The sequence below is a fragment of the Scyliorhinus torazame genome, chromosome 28 (assembly GCF_047496885.1).
Source record: "Scyliorhinus torazame isolate Kashiwa2021f chromosome 28, sScyTor2.1, whole genome shotgun sequence".
NCBI classification, from domain to species: domain Eukaryota; kingdom Metazoa; phylum Chordata; class Chondrichthyes; order Carcharhiniformes; family Scyliorhinidae; genus Scyliorhinus; species Scyliorhinus torazame.
The window spans coordinates 30,287,297-30,307,237 of NC_092734.1; the positions used below are offsets into that span (position 1 = coordinate 30,287,297).

Genomic DNA, 19,941 nt, shown 5'->3' on the forward strand with positions numbered 1-19,941 from the left:
GCAGATTCAAAATCCAATTCAGGGTATACCTTGCTCCTTCACTGCAGCGCAGAGGGGATGCTGCATTGTCAGGGGAACCGTCTTCCACATTGATCCAGCTCCACTCTCGACATGAAGATCACAGCACTGTTTTGACGAAGAGCTGAGGGAGTTCTCCCTGGTGGGGGAAACCACAGGTCTCTGGGAGGGTCGGGGGGGGGGGGGGGGGGGGGGGGCCTGGAGGAGAGTTCTGAGGCAGGGAGGGGTGAGGTGAGGCCATGGATGGATTTGAAAACAAGGATGAAAATTTCAAAGTTTGCTTGACTGGGAGCCAATGTAAGCCTTCAGCAGAATGGTGAGAGGGGAAAGGGGTCTCGATGTGAGTTAAGACACGGCTCCCCACTCCTACCCCAGCAAAGGTGGGCCGACCTCAAGAACAACACATTCATGGTGGCACAGTGGTTAGCACTACTTCCTCACAGCAGCAGGGACCCGGGTTCAATTCTGGCCTTGGCTCACTGTGGCATTAGTACGTCCTCGCCGTAACTGCGTGGGTTTCCTCCGGGTGCTCCGGTTTCCTCCCACAGTCCAAAGATGTGCGGGTCAGGTGGACTGGCCATGATAAACTGTCCCTTAGTGTCCAGGGATATGCAGGTCAGGTGGGATTACGAGGATAGGACAGGTGGTCGGGGGAATTGACACAGGTGGAGTGCTCTTTCAAAGGTGCGGTGGGCAGACTCAATGGGCCGACTGCCTTTCTTCTGCTCTGTAGAGATTCTATGTAAAGTGGCCTCAATCCTGCAGCTTCAATGAGGAGGCTATTTTAAGATAATTGAGCCAAGATCTCAGCAGTAAACATGACTCAGCTTGCCAGCTACCTTTCCAAGATCAATTTAGCCCATTGCTTTGAACTTCAGTAATTTTGAGGTTATAAATATGCAGCAATTTGTAAAACGGACTTTTAACATCTAAAGCTCTTTGGTCTCTGCACGTGAGTTGTTTGTTACTCAAATTAATCAAACAATGTGGTTGCACATTCTTTATTTTGTAGTGCAGACATTAATCAACCCCCTGCTGTCCCATCACAATACCACAGACTGCGTTAACAGCCTATTCTTCAAGGCCCAATGATGCCAACAACTCATCATTATTAATAGATCCCACAGGCACGCAGCATCCTAACACAAACATGAATCATCTGCATTCGCGTCGCTTTTTTCAGATTATGGGGGAGTACATTGTACTTTTAGAAAAATTAATACCTCATAGAAATTGCGGCTACCAGAGGCGATGACGTAATTGAGGTCAGCTCACTTTTGCTGTCATGGCAACCATTTTCTCCTGGCAGGGGCCTTCTGCTACACTCTGTGTTAAACACTCTGCCAGCCCGCTTTCCCTCCCTCCCACCCCCATTCCAATATCAAGGCCTGCAGCCTGACCGGGAAATGTTACGGAATCTTGGCTTCCAGAATCATCGAATCCCTACAGTGCAGAAGGGGGCCATTCGGCCCATCGAGTCTGCACGACCCGCCGAAAGAGCACTTTACCTAGGCCCACTCCCGCGCCCTATCCCTGTAACCCCACCTAATCTGGGCACTAGGGCAATATAGCATGGCCAATCCACATAACCTGCACATCTTTGGACTTTTAACAGCTGGCCTGGCATTTAATGTGCACCCACCCCCACCATTGGTCACCAAATGGGATCGGTTAGCTCAATTGGCTGGGTGGCTGGTTCGTGATACAGCGCGGGTTCAATTCCCACACCGGCTGAGGTTATTCTTGAAGGCCTTCTCAACCTTGCCCTCCGCCTGAGGTGCGGTGACCCTCAGATTAAGTCACCACCAGTCAGCTCTCAAAGGGGAGAGCAGCCTATGGTCGTAGGGGACTGTGGTGACGTTTACATTTACGATCTCCAAATCCATTCCATCACCAAACTCGCTTGCTTTCCTATCAGAAAGATGGCAACCCTCCCGACAACACGGCGCCCCCTTGGTGCCGCACTGATGTATTGACTTTGATTATCTGTATAGATCTCTGGGAGTAGGCCTCAAACCCTCAGACTCAAAGACAAAAGCGTTGCCCATTGAACCAAAACCGACAGGGACAGGCCTGTCTGCTCTCTTGGGCCCCATTCTCTCAACTACCCTCATCCTGCCAACCCGAGTTCACGTCAGCGCGGCCCGGTTGGTCGCATTCCGAGTCCCGAGATTCTGGGTTCACAAGTTCTACTCCGGAGGCGTGAGCATAAGAATCAAGGCCCGCCCACACCTCAGTGTAAACCTGAGGGGGCACTGCACTGTCAGAGACGTCGCCATTCAGGCGATAAATGTGACTGTGCCACATCCACCTGTTTGGCAGGATGTGAAAGACCTCAAGGCACTATTTTGAAGAAGGGCAGGAGGTTGGGTGAAGGGTGGGGGGGGGAGATGGGGAAGCAACTTGAATCGTAACTTTGAAATCGAATATTATCACCATTACATAAAGGAAAGCAGGGTCTGCATTTCTACATCACCTTTCATGAACTCAGGATATCTGAAAGTGCTTCACAGACAATGACGAATTTTGAAGTGTAACATAGGAAACGGGAGCTGTCACTTTTCACACAAGGAAGCTCCCATTAAACAGCAATGTCATAACGGCCTGATAATCTGTTTTAATGAGGAGGATCCAAGGATAAATATTGACCAGGCCACAGGTCAACTGTGTTATTTTCTGAAGCAGTTTTACCTTCACTTTTAGTTTAACCTTTCCAGGTACAGTCCTGGGCCTCTGATGCAGAATAGGACAATGGGGAGCCATGTTTGATACTGGGGGTGCCAAAATACGTCCATGAGACCTCGGAGCAGAAGTGGGCCATTCAGCCCATCGGGTCTGCTCTGCCATTCGATGAGATCACGACTGATCTGATGTGATAATCCTCAACTCCACTTTCCTGCCTTAGTGGGCAGCACGGTAGCATTGTGGATAGCACAATTGCTTCACAGCTCCAGGGTCCCGGTTCGATTCCCGGCTTGGGTCGCTGTCTGTGCGGAGTCTGCACATCCTCCCCGTGTGTGCGTGGGTTTCCTCCGGGTGCTCCGGTTTCCTCCCACAGTCCAAAGATGTGCAGGTTAGGTGGATTGGCCATGCTAAATTGCCCTTCGTGTCCAAAATTGCCCTTAGTGTTGGGTGGGGTTACTGGGTTATGTGGATAGGGTGGAGGTCTTTCCAAGAGCCGGTACAGACTCGATGGGCCGAATGGCCTCCTTCTGCACTGTAAATTCTATGATCTATGATCCCCGTAACCCTCGATTTCCTCACTGATTAAAAATCTGTCCATGGGTCAGCATAGTGGCGCAGAGGGTTAGCCCTGCTGCCTCACAGCGCCGAGGTCCCAGGTTCGATCACGGCTCTGGGTCACTGTCTGTGTGGAGTTTGCACATTCTCCCCGTGTTTGCGTGGGTTTCGCCCCCACAACCCAAAGATGTGCAGGCTAGGTGGATTGGCCACGTTAAATTGCCCCTTAATTGGAAAAAAAATGAATTGATTACTCTAAATTAAAAAAATTAAAAATCTGTCCATGAATTGACAACCTCACATCCAAGACACACTGACTACCACCTGCGCCCATTTCATTGGGTACCACCTGCGCTTATTGAGCGGTTAAGAAATAACATGTACAATTGTGATTGGAGTTTTTCAGAGCCGCGATTACTTTAATTTGCTACTGCAAATAGTTGTATTTTAAATGCACCGCCCTGTCTTAACAGGCTGTTAATTAGTTTACCGAGAAAATTCCCTACCCAGTTTCTAACCTTATTTCACTTTTCTTGCCAAATCAAACTTTTCCCGAAAGTAAAAGCAAAATACTGCAGATGCTGAATATCTGGAATAAAAACAGAAACTGCTGTTAAACTCAGTAGGTCTTGCAGCATCTGTGGAGAGATAAACAGAGTTAGCGTTTCGAGTGCGCGTGATTCTCCTTCAGTCATACTGATTCGAAACTCTATTTTCACTCTCTGCAGAGGCTGTCAGACCTGCTGAGTTTATCCAGCACTTTCTGTTTGTATTTCAACCTTTTCTATCTTGGAGACTCTTTTCAAGTCCAAAGATCATAGATTCATAGAATCATAGTCCAAAGACGTGCAGGTTAGGTGGATTGGCGATGATAAATTGCCCTGAGTGACCAAAGAAAGGTTAGATGGGGTTATTGGGTTACGGGGATAGGGTGGAAGTGAGGGCTTAAGTGGGTCGGTGCAGACTCAATGGGCCGAATGGCCTCCTTCTGCATTGTATGTTCTACATTCTGTTCTATAGAATCATTAAATTTACAGTGCTGAAGAAGGCCATTCAGCCCATCTAGTCTGCACCGGCCCTTGCAAAGAGAACCCTACTCAAGCCCACGCCTCCACTGTATCCCCATAACCCAGTAACCCCACTTAACCTTTTCGGACACTAAGGGCAATTTATCATGGCCAATCCACCTAACCTGCACATCTTTGGACTGCGGGAGGAAACCGGAGCACCCGGAGGAAACCCACGCACACACGGGGAGAACGTGCAGACTCCGCACAGACCCTGGAGCTGTGGAGCAACTGCAGATGTGCAGGTTAGGTGGATAGGCCATGCTAAATTGCCCCTTAGTTTCCAAAGATGCGCAGGTTTATCATAGAATTTACAGTGCAGAAGGTGGCCATTCGGCCCGTCGAGTCTGCACCGGCTCTTGGAAAGAGCACACTACCCAAGCCCACATCCCCACCCTATCCCCATAACCCAGTTACCCCACCCAACACTAAGGGCAATTTTGGACACTAAGGGCAATTTATCATGGCCAATCCACCTGACCTGCACATCTTTGGGCTGTGGGAGGAAACCGGAGCACCCGGAGGAAACCCACGCAGACGCGGGGAGGATGTGCAGATTCCGCACAGCCAGTGACCCAAGCCGGGAATCGAACCTGGGACCCTGGAGCTGTGAAGCAATTGTGCTATCCACAATGTTACCATGCTGTGTTACAGAGATAGGGCGGGGGAGTGGGCCAAGGTAGGGTGGCCTTTCGGGGGGTTGGTGTAGACTCGATGGGCCGAAAGGCCTTCTTCTGCACTGTAGAAAATCTATACCTCTGCCAAAAATCTTGGGGTTGGTGTTAAAAATGAATAAAAATTGTATGAATGTAAACGATGATATACATTTGCACTGTTCTCGAATTAACTTGATTCAGCCCACCTTTCAATGGGTTGCTTAATTCAAATGAAGTGTCCACTCACTTAAAAGAAATCACCGATTTACATTCCCTTCATGTGGGAACATGTTCCCACGCTATCCCTTCAAATGGGCTCAATCAAAATTCACTCATAGCATCATTTGGTGATGCAGAGAAATCCGTTTGTTTTAATATATTTAATTAAAAAAGACAATGTTACAATTGTCTGCCAAATTTCCATTGGGATCACATTAATGATTGGGACGGAGTTTGGAATAAAGCTGATAACCCCCCACTGAGGAAGCTGCCCAAATTTGAAATGTGCTTTCATCTGATGGATTGGAAGGCCTGTGAATTGCGGAGTTAACCCCTCTTAACCCACCCTTCAAAAGCAGCACCTTCAAGTCGAGTCTGTCACTTTTGCACATCTAAAAGATGGGACTGGAAACATCGAAACTGCATTGACACTGAATAATGTAGCCATTGGCAAACCCAACTGTAACATTGTGGGTGAGGGGAAAGAGAATTGGGACTTCATGTAACATTTTTGTTGTCTTGCAAAACTAATTACTGCCTGACATGAAGGAACCACATTAGAGGGATAATGGCTTTCGATCTGTCTGGGTTATTTGGGGAGTTAATATGCATTGGGAGGGTTGGATATAAGGAGGTTCTCTCTCTCTCACTCACTCCCAACACACACACACACACACACACACAGGGAGCTGTCACCATTCTCAAGCCACCAATGCAGTTCCCAGTCACAGTGCTGCTGCCCGCTCTGCTTTCCATCTCTGTCGCCCAGGGGAATCGAACAGGCAACTGGACCCGGCGTGTGCTGGACACCAAGCCGGGGCCCCCGCCCGGCCTGAGGGAGGTGGCTGCGTTCATCAAGCGCCTGGAGGCTCGCAACATCAGCCTGAAGCTGCCCTCCCACATGGTGAGCCTGTACCGCAGCTACAACTCGGGGAATTACACCGGCCTCTCGCCCCACGAGAGAGTGGCAGAGGCGGACACTGTGCGGAGCCTGGTGGCGAAAAGTAAAGTATAATTAATCTGTTTCAATCCCTCTTGATTCTGTGCTTTGCTCTGTGTCTGTGTCTCTATCTGTGTGTATGTCTGTGTCTCCTGTGTACATGTGTGTGCCTGTGTATGTTTGTATGTGTGTGTCTCTCTGTATGTGTCTCTGTGGGCCTGTCTGTGTCTCTCTGTATATGTTTGTATATGTGTGGCTGTCTGTGTGTGTGTGTGTGCCTGTCTGTGTCTCTAGCTGTGTGTCTCTGTGTCTGTGTCTGTATCTGTCTCTGTGTGTGTGTGTGTATCTCTATCTGTGTATATGTGTGTCTCTATATGTGTATATGTGTGTCTGTGTCTCTATCTGTAAGTGTATGTCTGTATGTGTGTCTGTGTCTATCTGTGCATGTGTGTGTCTCTGTGTGTGCATGTGTGTCTGTCTCTATCTGTGTGTGTGTCTCTATCTGTGTGCATGTGTGTGTCTCTGTGTGCATGTGTGCCTGTCTCTATCTGTGTGTGTGTCTCTATCTGTGTGCATGTGTGTGTTTATATCTGTGTGCGTGTCTATCTGTGTGCATGTGTGTGTCTGTGCCTCTATCTGTGTATGTGCGTCTATCTGTCTGTGCCTCTTTCTGTGTGCATGTGTCTGTCTCTTTCTGTGTGTGCGTCTCTATCTGTGTGCATGTGTGTGCTTATATCTGTGTGCGTGTCTATCTGTGCATTTCTGTGCCTCTATCTGTCTGTGCCTCTCTGTGTGCATGTGTCTGTCTCTATCTGTGTGTGTATGTGTCTCTCTGCGTGTGGGTCTCTCTATCTGTGAGTGTCTGTTGTGTTGATTTTGTTTCTTGTGTTGATTTTGTGTCTCTGTGTGTGCCTCTGTGCTGTGGTGGGGTGGTCAGTTTTTTTTTTGCAATCGCTTTTGATGTGGCCGCCGCTTCCCCGCCCCCCCCCCCCCCCCCCCCCCCCACAATCTCTGTCCCAGACACAGTAAGTCTGTTTCAATCCACATTCAGGAGTTGATGCCCTTTGTAAAGGGACATTGCCCAGCGAGGATCGAGGCGTGTCACTAGGCACTGCAGTGTAATAATGCCTCAGCAATCTGTCTCCTCCCAAAGTGTATTGCAGCCCAATTACCCCAGAGAACGACATCTCCCCCAATCCACATTCACTGGGAAGACTTTTCACACATGATTGAGTCGGATTGGGGAACTTTTCTTTGATATTTTTCTGCATTAAATTCATCAAAAAAGAAATGTTTTCAGTCTCCCTACATGCAGTTTGCATTTATGTAGCCCCTTTCAGTCTCCTTGCCCGACAGCCAATTAAGTACTTTCTTTCGGTGCAGTTAGCAGAGTTTATGTTACAATCAGACTGCTAAATGTCTGAGTGGGAAACATGAAAAATATCTCACAGCTGATCCAACAATTGTAAATAAAACAAAGATGGCTTTTTTGGGGATGTTTCTTTAATGTGGGCATTTCCCATCATATCGCTGCTGGAGAGAGAAGGGAGCTAACGTTTCGAGGCTGGATGACTTCTTTGTCAAAGCTGCTGAGATTGTCCAGGAGTTTCTGTTTTCGATTCCAGCATCTGCAGTAATTTGCTTTTGAAAATATAACTGCTGGTGTTCTGTCTGCAAAGGCTGTTCCAACGTGCTCCCCTCCTGAATGAATTGTGCTGCCCCCCAGTAATCCCACAGGTTCCTCTCACATGCAGTGTTTGCAGTTAGAAGTCTTCCAACACCAGGTTAAAGTCCAACAGGTTTGTTTCGAATCACTAGCTTTCAGAGCACTGCTCCTTCCTCGGGTGAATCAGGTGTTGTAAGACTTCTTACTACGCTCACCCCAGTCCAATGCCAGCATCTCCACACCGTGAAGTGTTTGGTGAGCTGTTTAAGCGAGGGGAGCTAACTTGGACGCCACGCCACGTGTCAAAAGTCAACATTTGGAAGGAGGCCAGGGAAGAGGGAATTTTTGAGGTTACTCCCTTTTGACAGGAGGCAAACGTGAACTAATAACGCTCAGTTTACTGATGCTAGTTCGTGATGCGGGACGAGGCCAACAGCTGTGGGTTCAGTTCCCGTACCGGCTGAGGTTATTCACGAAGGCCCCGCCTTCTCAACCTCGCCCCTCGCCTGAGGTGTGTTGACCCTCGGGTTAAACCACCACCAGTCAGCTCTCCCCCCACAAATCGGGCAGGAGATACAAAAGTCTGAGAACACGCACTAACTCATTCAAAAACAGCTTCTTCCCCGCTGTGACCAAACTCCTCAACGACCCGCTTACAACAATCTGATTGTTTCATGATCACCATCCTTAATACCAGCTTTTTAAAATTCAAGATTGATTGAAGTTGTTAGGGCAGCCCGGTAGCACAAGTGGATAGCACTGTGGCTTCACAGCGCCAGGGTTCCAGGTTCGATTCCCTGCTGGGACACTGTCTGCACGTTCTCCCCGTGTGTGCGTGGGTTTCCTCCGGGTGCTCCGGTTTCCTCACACAGTCCAAAGATGTGCAGGGTAGGTGGATTGGCCATGATAAATTGCCCTTAATGACCAAAAGGTTTAGGAGGGGCTATCAGGTTACGGGGATAGGGTGGAAGTGAGGGCTTAAGTGGGTCGGTGCAGACTCGATGGGCCGAATGGCCTCCTTCTGCACTGTATGTTCTATGTATCTTTGTATAAAGTTCCCCAGCTGCTGGTGGCATTTGAACTTGTTTCTCCAGATCATTAGTTGAGGCCTGTACATGACTAGTTTACTAACATAGTGACTGGGCTACTGAAGCCCAATATATGGATACATAGATAGATTGATCAGTATTTAGTAATGGACAGATATTAGATTAAACTTGTTTTAATATATATCCACTCCTTCCCCCGACAAAAAGAATCTTGACAAATAATAGATTGTCTTCCTTTACAGTTATCAATAGAAGAAAGAATTCAGATTTCCAGAAGCACAAAGTTTTAACTTCTATAATTTTATTAGGCCGGCATGGTAGCACAGTGGTTAGCATTGTAGCTTCACAGGGTTCCAGGATCGATTCCCGGCTTGGGTCACTGTCTGTGCGGAGTCTGCACGCTCTCCACGTGTCTGCGTGGGTTTCTAGGACGGCATGTGGCGCAGTGGATAGCACTGGGACTGCGGCGCTGAGGACCCGGGTTCAAATCCCGGCCCTGGATCACTGCCCGTGTGGAGTTTGCACATTCTACCCATGTCTGTGTGGGTTTCACCCCCACAACCCAAAGATGTGTAGGTTAGGTGGATTGGCCACGCTAAATTGCCCCTTAATTGGAAAAGAAAATAATTGGATACTCTAAATTTATTTTTTTTAAAGTGTCTGTGGGTTTCCTCCGGGTGCTCTGGTTTCCTCCCACAAGTCCCGAAAGACGTGCTTGTTATGTAATTTGGACATTCTGAATTCTCCCTCAGTGTACCCGAACAGGCGCTGGAGTGTGGCGACTAGGGGATTTTCACAGTAACTTCATTGCAGTGTTAATGTAAGCCTACTTGTGACAATAATAAAGATTATTATTATCAGACAGATGATCAGCAATGGCCACGTTTTTGGTACAAGAGGAATTTCAAATTTCCACACAGCAGTGGGAGGGTCTCTCGCTCAATTAAAGGTATCGACGAACTCCATTCCCCCGATCTGACCATTAACTGTTAGCATTAAGCTTCCGAGTTTTAACTCAAGAACAGCTATCAGTGCATTTATTTGCCTGTTTTCTTGACAGATAGAGGGGGCGTGAGGAAAAACCTTTTTACACAGAGGGTAGGGAGTCTGGAATTCGCTGCCTGAGTTGGTGGTGGAGGCAGAGACCCTAAACTCTTTATAAAGGTACCTGGATCTGCACCTTAAGTGCCCTAAGCTACAGAGCTATGGACCAGGTGCAGGAAGGCGGGATTAGCAAGGGCAGCTGGGTGTCCTCGGGCTGGGATGGGCAAGATGGGCTGAATGGCTTCCTTCTCCCTCCCCGAACAGGCGCCGGAATGTGGCGACTAGGGCTTTTCACAGTAACTTCATTTGAAGCCTACTTGTGACAATAAGTAGGGCGGCATGTGGCACAGTGGTTAACACTGGGACTGCGGTGCTGAGGACCCGGGTTCGAATCCCGGCCCTGGGTCACTGTCCGTGTGGAGTTTGCACATTCTCCCCATGTCTGCGTGGGTTTCACCCCCACAACCCAAAGATGTGCAGGTTAGGTGGATTGGCCACGCTAAATTGCCCCTTAATTGGAAAAAAAATAATTGGGTACTCTAAATTTATTTTAAAAATGATTGAATGGGAGAGCAGACTCGATGGGTCGAATGGCCTAATTCTGCTCCTATGTCTTATGGGCAGCACGGTAGCATTGTGGATAGCACAATTGCTTCACAGCTCCAGGGTCCCAGGTTCGATTCCGGCTTGGGTCACTGTCTGTGCGGAGTCTGCACGTTCTCACCGTGTCTGCGTGGGTTTCCTCCGGGTGCTCCGGTTTCCTCCCACAGTCCAAAGATGTGCAGGTTAGGGGGATTGGCCATGATAAATTGCCCTCAGTGACCAAAATTGCCCTTAGTGTTGGGTGGGGTTACTGGGTTATGGGGATAGGGTGGAGGTGTTGACCTTAGGTAGGGTGCTCTTTCCAAGAGCCAGTGCAGACTCGATGGGCCGAATGGCCTCCTTCTGCACTGTAAATTCTATGTTATCTATGAATAAGTGATTTTCATTCATTCTGCGCTGTAACATTTCTATGATTCTATGTTTTTTCTGAGTAATTCTCTCCTCAATTAAAATATGGGCAGAGGCAGCACGGTGGCGCAGTGATTAGCACTGCTGCCTCACGGTGCTGAGGACCCGGGTTTGATCCCAGCCCTGGGTCACTGTCCGTGTGGAGTTTGCACATTCTCCCTGTATCTGTGTGGGTCTCAACCCACAACCCAAAGATGTGCAGGTTAGGTGGAGTGGCCACGCTAAATTGCCCCTTGGTGCCCAAAAGGTTAGGCGATGTTACTTGGCCCCAGGGATAGGTAGGGGGCTCCTTCAGAGGGTCGGTGCAGTCTCAATGGGCCGAATGGCCTCCTTCTGCACTGTAGCGATTCTATGATTCTAATAACACTGAGTTTACCTACGCCACATGAAGTCCGGCGGTGCACGAAGGCAGCTCACCACTCCCTCCTCAAGGGGCAATTAGGAAGGGGTAATTAATGTTGGCCTTCCCCACATCCCATCAGAGAATGAAACAGATTGGCGCCTCGCACTTCAGTAAAACAAAATGTCTGACATCCGATACACTGCCCATTTTTAATTTGGAATAAACCATGGGCCTGCAGCCAGCTGTCCCCTCGCTCACTGTGTGAATCTCATTCGGCCTTGTCTGTCATCCATCCAGTCCACGTCACTGGCACCAAGTTCATTCAGGTCGTCACTCGCATTCCGCACATGCGTGACTGCCTGACTCAATTACCCTTTCCCGTTCTCCTCACAGATTGGATAACTTGTCATAATTTCATGCCTTTCATTACCTGGGGATAGCCCAAAATGCATTCCTGACATTCCTGAAGTGTTAAGAAAGACAGCAGCCAATTTGTGCACAGCATGCTCCCACAAACCGCAATTTTTAAACTCCTTTCATGGGACACGGGCCATCCCTGGCAGGCATCCCCTAAGACACCAGTTAGGCCTCACCTGGAGTAATGCGTCCAGTCCTGGGGGCCATCCTTGGTGAAGGATGTGAAGGCTTTGGGAGAGAGCATAGAGGAGATTCACAAGAATGATTCCAGGGGAAAACACCTGTAGCTCTGAGGAAAGATTGGAGAGGCTGGGTCTGTTTCCCTTGGGGTAAAAGAAGGGTGAGAGGAGATCTGATAGAGGTCTCGAGGACCAGGGTAAATATTGAGAAACTTCCCACTCAAGAGAGCATCAAGATCTAGAGGGTTTGGATTTAAAACAATGGGGAAAAGGAGTAGAAGTGATGAAAGGTTGTTCTCCCAGAGCCTGGAACTCACTTCCTGAGAGGGTGGTGGAGGCAAGGTCGCTCGAGATTTGCATTGCTGTCTGAAAACAGAGAATATGCAAGGTGACGCGGGTAAAGAAGGAGCGTGGGACTCGGAGGTATGCTCTTTCAGAGGGCCAGTGCAGACTGGATGGGCCAAATGGCCTCCTTCTGAACTGTAAAGATTCTGTGAACTGCCCTTGAATTATCGAGAGGCTTGCTCGGCCACTTCAGAGGGCAGTTAAGAGTCAGCCACGTTCTGGAGCGAAATGTAGGCCAGGCCAGGTAAGATGGGCAGATTTCCTTCGCATGAGTGAACCAGATTGGCTTTTACAACAATCATAAACAGCACATTTGTAAGCTACGGTTAGTGGCACCATATCCAAATTGGTCCTGTCCTCATCGACTCACCGCAGCTCCCCAGAATCATTGGGTGATGATCAAGAGTGGGAACACCGGCTGATGTTCACTCCGCCACAGCTTGGGGAGAACCAGACTGCTTTATAGAGCTTCCTGTGGCCTTAGAGGAGATCAGTTGACATAGCTCAAGAATGAGAGTTATTGTAACATATATGACCTGAGGGGACTCGATAGGGTGGATACTGGGAGAACCTGTAGTGGTTGGGGGTGCGGGGGTGTCTGGAACACAGTTGAAGATTAAGATGGAGATTAGAAGTTTGTTTTCTCTCAGAGGACCTTCCCAGGGGAGCAGTGGGGGCTGGGTCATTGAATATATTCAAGGTGGAGATGGACATATTTTTGATTGGCAAGGGAGTCAGGGGTTAAGGAGGGGGAGGGGAGACAGCAAAATTGATCAGACACCACAACCCGGCCATGATCTTATTGAGCCTGTGAATTAGGAGCAGGAGCTGGCCACTCGGCCCCTCGAGCCTGCTGCGCCAGTCAATAACATCATGGCCGATCTGATTGTAACCTCAACCCCCACATTCCCCCCCCCCCCCCCCCCCCCCCCCCCCGATAACCTTTCACCCCCTTGCTAATCCTCGAGCTCTGCCGAAAAAAATATTCAGAGATTCTGCTTCCACTGCCTTGTGAGGACGAGAGTTCCGGAGTCGCCGCCCTCGGAGGGAAAAGATTTCTCCTCATCGCCGTCTTAAATGAGCAACTCCTTATTCTTGAACAGTAACCCTGGTTCTAGATTCTTCTAAACATCCACTTGGCATTCACCCTGTCAATAGCCCTCAGGAGCAGGCCCCAAGTGTTGAATGGGCTACTTCTGTGCCTTTGAGTGCCATGCCCCTAGCACAGTGTAGGGATGGTTTTCATGGCTGTACTGTTTTGTTTGGCTCACTGTCACACTCAGCCATCAGGGCTGCCTCCCTTCTCTCCGTTAACCTGTCTTGTCCTCCTGGTCCTAGGTTTTCATCACAATGGGAGCCGTTGGATTCTGACGTTTGACATGTCCACTCTGGCGGCCAACGAGAAGCTTCAGTTTGCCGAGTTGCGGATCAACGTGCCGGCCTTCGCAGAGTCCTGCTCCCTCCTCGAGCTCCACCACCAGTCGGAGTACCCGTGTGGCCGGGCTACCTGCCAGGACCAACTCTTCTTGGGATCCTTCCCCCCGGACGCGGTGCTGGAGGACGCGGCCGACTGCGCCGTCTACAACGTCACCGACATCCTGCGGCACTGGATCGACCGCAGGGAGGCCAGCCGGATGGGCGGTCTGGCCGGGGCCCAGTGGCCGGAGAGCCCGGCCTGCCGGAGGAAGAGGTCCCTGCCCTCCGCCCAGGGGAAGAAGGAGACGGCGCTGCTACTGGTCTTCTCCCGGAGGCCCGAGCAGAGCTGCACGGAGAGCTCCTCGCTCCTCAATGACGCCACCACCTCCAAGCACGTCAGCAAACCCCGGAAGAGGAAAGGCCGCCGGCCGAAGCAGAAGGGCCAGGCGGCACGGCAGCTGAAGAGAGCTCGCGGCCGGGGCAGAGGAAGAGGCAGGGCCGAACGTAGCGGCCTTCCCGTTCACCGGCACCCCCGGCACCACCGTCAAAGCAGCGACCAGACCAAGTGCCGGAGGATCAGGTTTCAGGTCAAGTTTGGGAAGATTGGCTGGGGGGCCTGGGTCATCTTTCCAAAAATGTACAACGCTTTCCGCTGTGAGGGCGAGTGCCCATCGCCATCGGGGGAGGATGCCAAACCCACCAACCATGCTTACATGCAGGTAATGCCACCTCATGTTAAACGCCCATCTCTTGCTGCATTTAATGATGTGGAAAAAAAAAGCCCAATATTCCCAACAAATGCAGTCGATCCGCCACCTTGCTTGGACTGCACATTCCGGACAGCACTTAGAGGGTGATGCCAGGAAGGAGCGAACCTTTCTCTAGAAAGGATTTAGGAGACAGGCAGCACAGAGCCTCACGCCACCGAGGACCCGGATTCGATCCCGGCTCTGGGTCACTGTCGGTGTGGAGTTTGCACATTCTCCCCGTGTGAAATGAAAATCGCTTATTGTCACGAGTAGGCTTCAAATGAAGTTACTGTGAAAAGCCCCTGGTCGCCACATTCCGGCGCCTGTTCGGGGAGGCTAGTACGGGAATTGAACCGTGCTGCTGGCCTGCCTTGGTCTGCTTTCAAAGCCAGCGATTTAGCCCAGTGTGCTAAACCACCCCCACAACCCAAAGATGTGCAGGCTAGGTGGATTGGCCACGCTAAATTGCCCCTTAATTGGAAAAAAAAGAATTGGATACTCTAAATTTATTTTTAAAAATGGATTTCGACGATATGTGGTTGTTGATAGGTTAGAGAGAGAGCGTTTTTGCTTGTTTGGAAGTTCAGTAGCCCAGCCATCAATTTCAGATATTTGCTAATCAGTCCAATTAAAAGGTGGAGAGATTGCGGAAGCTGACACCACGGGGTATAGTCGGGGTAAACACATTTATGGAGGAATTGGATGAGAACGTGGGGGAGAAAGGAACAGAAAGTGATGTCATAGAACCATAGAAATCATAGAATCTCTACAGTGCAGAAGGAGACCATTTGGCCCATTGAGTCTGCGCTGACCTTCTGAAAGACCGCCCTGCCCAGGCCCACTCACTCTCCCGGCCTATCCCTGTAACCTGCGCACCTTATTTTAATATAAATTTAGAGTACCCAGTTCATTTTTTCCAATTAAAGGGCAATTTAGCATGGCCAATCCACCTATCTTGCACATCTTTGGGTTGTGGGGGTGAAACCCACGCAAACAAGGGGAGAGTGTGCAAACTCCACACAGACAGTGACCCAGAGCCAGGGTCGAACCTGGGACCTCGGCGCCGTGAGGCAGCAGGGCTAACCCACTGCGCCACCGTGCTGCCGTAACCTGCACATCTTTGACCACTAAGGGGCAATTTCTCATGGCCAATCCACCTAACCTGCACAACTTTGGACTGCGGGAGGAAACCGGAGCACCCGGAAGAACCCCAAGTGGACACGGGGAGAACGTGCAAACTCCACAGAGTCACCCGAGGCCGGAATCAAAACCAGGTCCCTGGAGCTGTGAGGCAATGATGCCTAAATGCCGCCATTGTGTTAATAGGGTTTAATGAAATAGGATGAGAAGGGGCTCGTGTGCAGCATAAATGCCAGCATAGGTTAGATGGGTGAAATGGCCTGTTTCTGTGATGTAATAATAATCTTTATTATTATCACAAGTAGGCTTACATTAACACTGCAAACAAGTTACTGTGGCGGCAGCACGGTGGCGCAGTGGTTAGCATTGCTGCCTCACGGCGCCGAGGTCCCAGGTTCGATCCCAGCTCTGGGTCACTGTCATTGTGGAATTTGCACATTCTCCCCGTGTCTGCGTGGGTTTCGCCTCCACAACCCAAAGATGTGCAAGATAGGTGGATTGGCCATGCTAAATTGCCCCTTAATTGGAAAAAATAAATTGGGTACTCTAAATTCATATTTTTAAAAAATGAAGTTACTGTGAAAATCCCCTAGTTGCCACACTCCGGCGCCTGTTCGGGTACACTGAGGGAGAATTCAGAATGTTTAAATTACCTAACCACATGTCTTTCAGTGGGAGGAAACCCACGCAGACACAGGGAGAACGTGCAGACTCCGCACAGACAGTGACCAAAGCCAGGAATCGAACCTGGGACCCTGGCGCTCTGAAGCTATAGTGCTACCGTGCCGCCCAGATACGAGAACGATAGGATCATGCATCACAGAAAGAGCACATTCTGCCCCCCTATCCAGTGACTCCTATTCACCCTCCAATCCCTTTGCACTCTGTTCTTTCCCCAGAGCCCTGCTACATTTCCCCCTTTCCGAAGTATTTTCCTAAGTGGGGAAGGCCAGCATTAATCTGCTTCAGCTGGTATATATTGGCACAATTCCCTGGACACTGCCCTCGTGGAGTTCAACTCGCAACTGTTACTCACACCGGTCTACTTATCCTACCTGTTGAAATATCATTGGGTGCATTACAGGGACAAATCTGCATTATAATCCTCTGCATCAATCTTCGCTCAGATGGACTGTAATAACATCAGTAAGTTCTGGCACTATTAATCTCATTCAAATCTTTAGGGAGCCTTCCAACAACAACCTCTAATTTATATACTGTCTGGAGGGTAATCAAACATCCCAAGCCATTTCACAGCAGCGCTACTTAGCAAAATTAGGTATTGAGACACATGAAATGAAATGAATGAAGATCGCTTATTGTCGCAAATAGGCTTCAAATGAAGTTACTGTGAAAAGCCCCTAGTCGGCACATTCCGGCCCCATATTCGGGGAGGCTGGTACGGGAATTTAACCGTGCTGCTGGCCTGCCTCGGTCTGCTTTAAAAGTCAGCGATTTAGCCCTGTGCTAAACAGCCCCATATGTGATATCAGGGCAGACTGCCAAAAAAATCATCGCGGTGGTAGATTTTAAGGGGCGGCTTAAAGGATGAACGAGAGTTATAGAAGTGGAGAGGTGTAAGGAAGGAATGCCAGATCTTTCAGCGGGCTGGTGCAGCTCGATGGGCCGAATGGCCTCCTGCACTGTAGGGATTCTGTGATTGGCATCATTTTACATTCTGTATTACAGATATTTAGGCTATTTTCTTTTAAATGTTACATATCCTAACGGCTGACCTTGTATTCTAAGAATGTGACCCCCCCAACTCCCAGTCCTAGATTCTCCAGAGGATGTATTCTCTCAGGATCTACACTGTCAAATCCCTGATAGGTTTAGATGCTTCGATTAGACCATTTATCTTTCTTCTAAACTTTTGGGAATTATAGCCTTGGTTTATACTCAATCTCACGGGATATGAACACGGAGCAGGAGTGGGCCATTCAGCCCTTCGAGCCTGCTCCGCCATTTAATAAGATCATGGCTGATCTGATTGGAACCTCAAATCTGTACCCTGCCTATCCCCAATAACCTTTCACCCCTTGTTTACCAATAATCTATCCACCTCTGCCTTAAAAATATTCATGATGTGGAGATGTGGGCGTTGGACTAGGGTGAGCACAGTAAGAAGTCTTACAACACCAGGTTAAAGTCCAACAGGTTTGTTTCGATGTCAGTAGCTTTCGGAGCACTGCTCCTTCCTCACCTGAGGAAGGAGCAGCTCTCCGAAAGCTAGTGACATCGAAACAAACCTGTTGGACTTTAACCTGGTGGTAAAAATATTCAAAGACTCTGCTTCCCCTGCCTTCTGAGGAAAAGAGTTCCCACGACCTCTGAGCAAAAGATTTCATCTAATCTGCATCTTAATGAGCAACACCTTATTTTCTTCAAAAATGTTTTTCCAATTAAGGGACAATTTAGTGTGGCCAATCCACCTGCACATCTCTGGGTTGTTGGGGTGGGACCCACGCAGACACAGGGAGAACATGCAAACTCCAACACGGAGAAACCCCTTATTTTTAATCAGTGATTCCTGGCTCTAGATTTTCCCACAAGAGGAAACATCCTCTCCAGATCCACCCTCTCAAGACCCTTCAGGATCTTGTGTTCCAATCAAGTTGTCTCTTACTCTTCTAAACTCCAGTCCAGTCTGTCCAACCTTTCCTCATAAGTAACCCGCCCATTCCTGGTATTAGTCCAATAAACCATCTCTGAACTGCTTCCAATGCATTTACATCTTTCCTTAAATAAGGACACAATTCTCATAATGTTGTCTCACTAGTGTTCCGTACAATTGAAGCAAAACCTCCATACTTTTGTATGAAATTCCCCATCGTAATAAATTATAACATTCTATTAGTTTTCCTAATTACTAAGGCTAATTAATCTCAGAGCTCTGCAAACCAGCACCACTTAGATAATACACTTCACTTTTATTCTTTCAGTCAAAATGGATAATACCATGTAATGCTCTGCCAGATCTTTGCCCATTCACTTCAACCATCTCTATCTTTTGGTAGTCTCCTTACGTCCTCTTCACAATTTACTTTCCTACCTATCTTTGTGTCATCAGCAAATTTAGCTATCATGGATGACCCTTCATTCAAGTAATTATATAAATTGTAAACAATTGAGATCCCAGCACTGATCCCTGTCGCCCACTGCTCATTATATCTTGCCAACCTGAAAATTACCCATTTATGCCTACTTTGTTTCCAATCTTCTATCCATGCCAATATGTTACCCCCTACATCATGAGCTTTTATTTTCTGCAATAACCTTTGAAGTGACACCATATGCCTAAGTACAGTACATCCACTGGTTCCCCATTATCCACAGCACATGTTACTTCCTCAAAGAACTCACAATAAGTTGGTTAAACATGATTTCCCTTTCAGAAAACCATGTTGACTCTGCCTGATTATCTTGAACTTATCCAAATACCCTGCTATAACTTCTTTAATAATAGCTTCTAACATTGTCCCTATGACAGGTGTTAAGCTATCAGGTCTGTAGTTTACCACTTTCTGTCTCTCTCCCTTTTTTAAATAATGGAGTTACATTTACTATCCTCCAATGAAATGGGACCTTCGAGGAAGTTTTGGAAAATTAAAACGAACAAATCAACCTCATAGGTTTCCCTTTCATGGCTCTATATTGACTCTGCCCAATAGTATTAGGATTTTCTAAGTGCTCAGGAATCTGTCTCTTCAGAAGAGGAAACGTAACAGGTGAACACTGGAAAAGTAAAGCTCATGAAGATAGAAGACCCTAATAATAATATGGAATATGTTTTAAGTTTTTTGTTAAAATTGTATGTTTGTCACTTTCAGAGTCTGCTCAAATTCCATCATCCCACACTGGTGCCTTCCCCTTGCTGTGTGCCCATCAAAATGAACCCAATGAGCATGCTGTACATGGAGAAGGGTGAAGTGGTGTTACGGCACCACGAGAACATGGTGGTAGAAGAGTGCGGCTGCCGTTGACCAACTTACCTGCTTTCATTTCACAAGCGTTCAGAAACCAGTCAGGTCGCTGATGGCCCAATTGAGTGGCTGAGTGCGATCAAGAGTTTTCTCTGAACTGATGCCTCACACAGTCGAACAACCAATCTTATCAAGTCTGAGGAGGGTGCAAGGAGCCAACCGGAGCGATTCTCTGTTGGAAGTACAAGTACATGCACAAGTTTGGACTGAACTGTGATGGTTCTGGCAGTCAAATAGCCACCGGTCCAGTGGTGTGCCCCAGGAAGGAGTCCATGCCTCCAGAAACAATGATCTGAGGAAGGCAGGAAAGGGGACAAAATGGACAGAGAGAAAAATGTAAAACCGCTTATCATAAATGATCTGCAACTGAAAATGTTATCTGATTTTTTGTAGCTCTTGCTGAACATTAGCTGTACTTTCAGCGATGTATCCACTGATATAAAGCGCTTATTAACTGTA

The 19,941-nt window shown here is 48.4% G+C and overlaps 1 protein-coding gene across 1 annotated transcript; it reads left to right on the top strand.

Annotated features, from left to right (window-relative positions):
• Positions 1 to 5,596: 5,596 nt before the first annotated feature.
• Positions 5,597 to 19,941, top strand: LOC140403640 (nodal homolog). Its single transcript, XM_072491789.1, has 3 exons — positions 5,597 to 6,204; positions 13,533 to 14,329; positions 19,330 to 19,941. Exons 1-3 carry the CDS (start codon positions 5,769 to 5,771, stop codon positions 19,480 to 19,482), a joined length of 1,386 nt encoding a protein of 461 aa, XP_072347890.1. The 5' UTR covers positions 5,597 to 5,768; the 3' UTR covers positions 19,483 to 19,941.

What these genes read in the sequence shown, in the direction of transcription:
- LOC140403640 (XM_072491789.1), top strand. Translation starts at nt 5,769, where the DNA reads ATGGCTTTCGATCTGTCTGGGTTATTTGGGGAGTTAATATGCATTGGG. An exon ending in GCGGAGCCTGGTGGCGAAAA is followed by an intron (nt 6,205 to 13,532) that starts GTAAAGTATAAT and finishes TCCTGGTCCTAG; the next exon opens with GTTTTCATCACAATGGGAGC. An exon ending in CCAACCATGCTTACATGCAG is followed by an intron (nt 14,330 to 19,329) that starts GTAATGCCACCT and finishes TGTCACTTTCAG; the next exon opens with AGTCTGCTCAAATTCCATCA.